This window comes from Sceloporus occidentalis, unplaced genomic scaffold, assembly GCF_023333645.1.
Source record: "Sceloporus occidentalis isolate IW3139 unplaced genomic scaffold, rSceOcc1.0.p SCAF_143, whole genome shotgun sequence".
Lineage (NCBI taxonomy): Eukaryota > Metazoa > Chordata > Lepidosauria > Squamata > Phrynosomatidae > Sceloporus > Sceloporus occidentalis.
In genome coordinates, this window is record NW_028317123.1 from 1,791,707 (window position 1) to 1,797,347 (window position 5,641).

Below are 5,641 nucleotides of genomic sequence, written 5' to 3' on the forward strand. Positions count from 1 at the left end.
TTTTAAAGAACAATACAATCAGCAGATCATCAGGGGTATATAAAAAAAAAAAAAAAAAGCAGCAATACATGAATATATCTGCTATAAAGCTTTGGAGGGAAAATGAAATGATTCATACAGCATTAACAAAACCAGTAGCAATTATTTGTGTGCATTAGCGCTCATAGGAAGAAGTAACTGGAACACCGTCCGGAACTTGCTTGGAACCTTCTTAAGACGTTCAGTTGAAATCTCGGTTTGGAAGGACGATGGGCGCTATCATGGTCCAAACATAAAGGGCTATGCAGACCCAGCTGGAAGCCATTTTCACCCAGACGGCCGGCCATTTGCTAGTTATGGTCTTAAAATCCGCTTCCGGGCTACAATAAACAAAGAAATGAAATGGTTAAAAATACTTAAAAAGAAAGACTGGATCGTACGGCTGATAATACGGTTTAGCGCAGAACTGCAGGACAGAGACGTCCAGTGTCATGGAGAACGAAGGTTGCCAGTGGCATAAGTTGTAAGAGCTAGACTTTTGTTCATCTCTGTTCTGGGTAAACTCCATGGAAGCGAATCCGAAAGACGCGGCTACAAAATATCTGGAAAGTCTTCTACGGCCCAGCTCTGTATCCTAAATTTAGAGAGTACAAAACGCTACCCAACGCAAAGCTTCTCACCTGTACCAGTTAGTGAGCGTCATCATAACATAAAGGGAAGCGAGGCACAACATGAAATGGAAAAAGGAATAGCTATACTGGACAGCATCTTTTTCGTTGTCTACGGCACGTCGGACGTCACCATCCTCGGCATCCCCGACGCCTCCTGTTGTGTCATCCAGCATAATGGCGTCGTTGCCAGAGAGAGTGAGTTTGTTCACTTGGCTGTTGGCGGAGTTTCGGATACTGCAGAGAGAAGCCAGTTAATACGGACAAGGTCGAACCCCCGGTGACGGACCACAAGATTTCAAAAGGCTTGTCACAAAATAAGTTTATAAAGCATGATAAAGCATGAATGTGCATCAAAGATAGCAGCAGACTCTTCCGTTTTAATACATTTATAAAGCCCTTTCGGAAAAGTGACTTTTGATCATAGTCCTTCAAGGATTACAAATAATGATGATTATCATCTGCAGTATTTTTTAAGTTGGGGGAGTTGAGTGATGGTTAGCGTCCTACCTGGAATAAAGCAGACAGAGTACAAACAGGGCAAGGCCAATGATACTCTGAGCATCCCACCACTGCAAGGATTTTGGCGCCTCCGGCGTGGGCAACAGTCCAGTTCCATTAGCGGGTGTTTTCTGGAAGATGATGTCCATCAAGCTTGGGTTACAACTTCGGTCTGAAAGTAACAGTAATGGTAAATCACACGTGTGGCAGATTTGCCGCGGACGATCAAATTCATTCTGCTTCCGAAAGACGCAACGGTTACCATTCAGCTGCCACGTCGGGCAGCGATCCCCCTTCTTGCCCATTGCGCAATAAAATGGATAGTGTGTGCAAAATCTAAAAGGAAACCACTGCTACCACTCGCTAGTAAAAATAGTCAAATAAATGAACATTTCTGCTTTCTGAACAGACCCTCCACTAGTTCGACAACATGGGACATGGAAGATGAATTCCTTATGTATGCATTTTTACAGTAAAGTGATTTGTATTTTGCCAGATTAAATCGAGGACTTAAAATAACAACAATTTAAATTGGATTTAAATGACAATTTAAATCAATAGGATGTAAACAAAAATATCTCTGGTAGGAGTATAATAAAGGAAAGGCAAGCGTGATGTAAACCCTGATAAACCTGGTAGTGGGGTATAACGAATGCACAACAGGTTGCTAACACAAAATAAAAGCGTGCGATAAACGTGGACAAACGCAGCAGCCGCCGGCAGAAAACTCACCAGGCTCATTTGACATTGCAGACCAAGTAAGATAGACGGTATAGAGGGTTATAATAGAAGACTGGAGAAGACCGGATCGTGGCTGATGTTCCTGGAATTCACAAACGTATTAAAGTCAGAAGTTGTACTAAATGTTGGGTTAACTAGGTTCTTCATCAGTGAGAGACACGTGACGCCTGCACCAGGTCACTGCAGATATTATATACAGAACAACTTACATTAAGGAAGCCTACTTATTGATGAATTTGTTTTAGCTTGGGCATGTACCTCACCTGGACTTTAGGGAGAATTGAGATCACAGAGATGATCACGCAGAGGATCAGATTGAAACTGATGAAGCATTTATTCTCAACGCAGCCATCTGATCTTGTGTAGTATGCGTACAGAAGCCCGACAAAGACTATGGCCGATGTGTAGCATAAGCTTGTAGTAGAAAGCAACACTAGAAGAAGAAGAACAACGCATTGGTAACGTGTAGTGAATTCATCAATGAACGAGAGGGACATGAAAATAGTTATCCCAAACCTGCTAACAGTAAGCGGCGGGACGTATCCTACCTGCATACCAGCACTTTGAATTCCCTTCCTCCATGCGGTCGACCCAAGACTCATTTATTGAGTGAGCAAGGTCGATCAGCAGAAGCAACTGGATAAGGATGAACGAAAAGGCTCCAAAGGTGCCAACCCAAAACCACACTGGAAAAAAAGAGAGCAACTCAAAACAAATGCCTCAGAAAACAGGACAAGAAGAGCCAACGTGTTTATTTTCCTCCCAAGGGGCATTATTCTTATTACATAAAAGAACCCCCCTACACTTCATAGGTGAAGGTGATCTGAAATTAGAGCCCTCGGCACTTACCGCTAGTGAAGGAACCTTCGGGGATGTAGAAAGCTCCTACCATGATGCCTACGATAGCCAGTACTTTGAAGAACCAGAACCTGTTATAAGAAAGAGAAAACTATTGCTTTTGCAAAAAAAAAAATAATATTTTTTTTTACATCTGAATATTATGCATTAAAGCCACGGTGTTTCCTCGCCATGCAGCTATATTAGCAACAGCCATGGGGGAAACCCAGGTCAAATTACAAACTTCAACACCAGATACAGAAATACTGAATTTATTCCGTGTCTTTATCACTGAACTTTGATGCCTCGGTCACCGGGATACTCACCCGTTGTGAATAGCTGCTCTCGGATCTTTGCTGGTTTTGACTCCTAACATAAGCAGAGCAAATGCAAGGAAGAACATACTCATGGAAAAGCTGACCCGGTACACGGCTTTATAGCCCACCAACACGTTACAGTCGGCATTAACAAGGCTGATATGGGGGCCAAGGCCTCCTTCACAAAACCCTGGCACCTGGATAGGGGAAAAGAAGAAGGAAAAAAAAGCACTACATAAGCATTTTTCTTTGTCTATAGGAGATTCAACCCAACCAAGTAAGCCCATTAGACAGACCTTCTTCAGCTGATCAGATATTCCCGGAGTTAATAATATACAAGAAAGGACTGTCCCGAGTAGCATGAGAAAAGCGTAAATGAGACGGGTCACCGTGGAATTGTTGGTGTTCGGGCAGCACCGGCATAATATGCATGTCGCGCTGCTGCAGAGGCAGGGAATCTAGAGAGAGAAAAAATAAAAGTTATTAATATTAATAAGTCCAAATCCATATGATTTTGCACGTGTAATGCAAACATGAATGTACGAGTAACAGGGAAACATTCACGTAAACATACTGAGTAATCAACGCAAGCAGCAGTCACATGCTAAAGGCAGTGGAACTTCGCATTAAACTTGCTCGCTGAAAAAGGAAACCACCGTGGTCTCCGGGGAAGTGGAAATGACGCTGAAGGAGAAGAAGCGAGCTTCTAGAAACTGCAAACAGACTCAAAATGCGGAAGATGGGAGCGAATATAAAGCTAAGCTTGGGGAGGCAAAGCGCGTTAGATGCCCCAAAAACGCACACGGAGGGAAAAAACGTCGGTTAACAAAAAAGGGGATAAAACCATTTCTGGATATATAAGTGAAAGAAGAAAATATCAACCAGAAATCCCCCTGGATAAATTATTATTATTTTTTTTTTTTTTTATAACTACCTGTTCTTTTATTTTTAATGATGAAAAGGGGTGAGAAAAATAAATAAAAGGTGACGGAGCGCACACACCAATACGGTGAATGGTTATTTCAAAACTGCTTTTCGCAATGAGTGGTAATTTGCCGACAGATTAGAAGATTATAGTGCGCTTGCGAGTGTGAGTGTGACTGTACCTTCACAGGAATGACCACGCGCGGCGCGTTAAATGCTAGAAGAGTGAGCAACGCATCGCAAAGCCGCCAGCTACTCACCTCCCGGCACTTCATGAGTTAAAGCGCTAAGAGGCATCATTTTGTATTTTAAAGTCATTTATTGAACCAGTAGAAGATAGCGGTCAGTGGTCATAATGTGCAAGTACTTTGGAATGTAAAAAAAAAAAAAGCCTAATTTACAAAAGAACACATATTATATATATATATATATATATATATACACATACATATATATACATATATACACACACTACTAAGTAGTAAAATAACTTGAAATGGATCAGAAATCCAGCGCAGACGGGGTTAATGTTGTAAATGATTATTGTAGCCGGAAACGGCTGATTTTTAACCGAATCTCTTCAATGGCCCTTTATCACTCCCATCACTCCTGGGTTCCAATGGCCCTTTATCACTCCCATCACTCCTGTGTTCCAATGGCCCTTTATCACTCCCATCACTCCTGGGTTCCAATGGCCCTTTATCACTCCCATCACTCCTGTGTTCCAATGGCCCTTTATCACTCCCATCACTCCTGGGCTCCAATGGCACGTTGTGTTCACCGATCCAAGTTTAGGTTTAAAAGGCTAATTTATGATTAAAAAACCCATTTTGCAAATTAGGTTACAGCCAGAAATGTCCTTGTTTCCCGTGAAAACAGCTCAGTGACCCCAAACCTTTGAACCTACGCGGTTACACGCCCAGGAAGTTAGTTCACGCACCAATCAGAGTGGCTTTTTTATACTTACAGATTATGGTCTTTTGGTCTCGGCCAATAAACTGGATTAAGGACCTCAGAAAGAAAAGGACTCTACATAAATAGCTATACGTGTGTTATATATATATATATATATATATATATATTATACACATATATAGATAAAACCATGTCTAAAATGACACAGTGACAAACTTACCCCCAAGATGAGATCACAACCTATAAAGAGCACTGGTTATTTTAACTATTTACTGCCAAGCACTAATATTTGCCCTGGGTATTTAAAAGGAAGAGTAGTGGGTGTAAACTATGTCGGTGCCAGACTGTGATCTATAATATATAGATATATATAGATATATATAGATATAGATATATATATATATCAGCACAAAGCTACTGGCACTTACTGGTTTCTCCATTTTAGTAATAAGTGGTGCCTTTAGCCGTCACTGGTAGTCTTTGCCCTGTGAGCCAAGAAAGACATTTACTTACCCAGCTGGCGACAGAACACAACCCCAGCACGCCACCCATTGTCTCTCGGTCCCTTAACAGCGGTTTGTTTACTTCCCCAAAGAATAAGATGTCACCTCCCTCCTTCTTCCTGTGTAGCAGGGACAGCGACAAGCGTCAGGCGACGTAATGATGTCACGAGGAAAAAACCAGCTCCCAGCTTGGCTCCGCCCATACATTCCAAGACCGAGCACATTTTGCGCATGCGCGAATGCGGCCGACGACCAT

At 42.1% G+C, this 5,641-nt stretch overlaps 1 protein-coding gene across 1 annotated transcript; it reads right to left on the reverse strand.

Annotated features, from left to right (window-relative positions):
* Positions 1 to 220: 220 nt before the first annotated feature.
* Positions 221 to 5,434, reverse strand: LOC149280957 (serine incorporator 3-like). The gene is made up of 10 exons (XM_089499882.1): positions 5,396 to 5,434; positions 3,340 to 3,501; positions 3,053 to 3,240; positions 2,739 to 2,818; positions 2,438 to 2,575; positions 2,153 to 2,322; positions 1,881 to 1,971; positions 1,158 to 1,320; positions 660 to 884; positions 221 to 359 (listed from the first exon to the last, which is right to left on the reverse strand). Exons 1-10 carry the CDS (start codon positions 5,432 to 5,434, stop codon positions 221 to 223), a joined length of 1,395 nt encoding a protein of 464 aa, XP_089356008.1.
* Between the last annotated feature and the right edge of the window lie 207 nt (positions 5,435 to 5,641).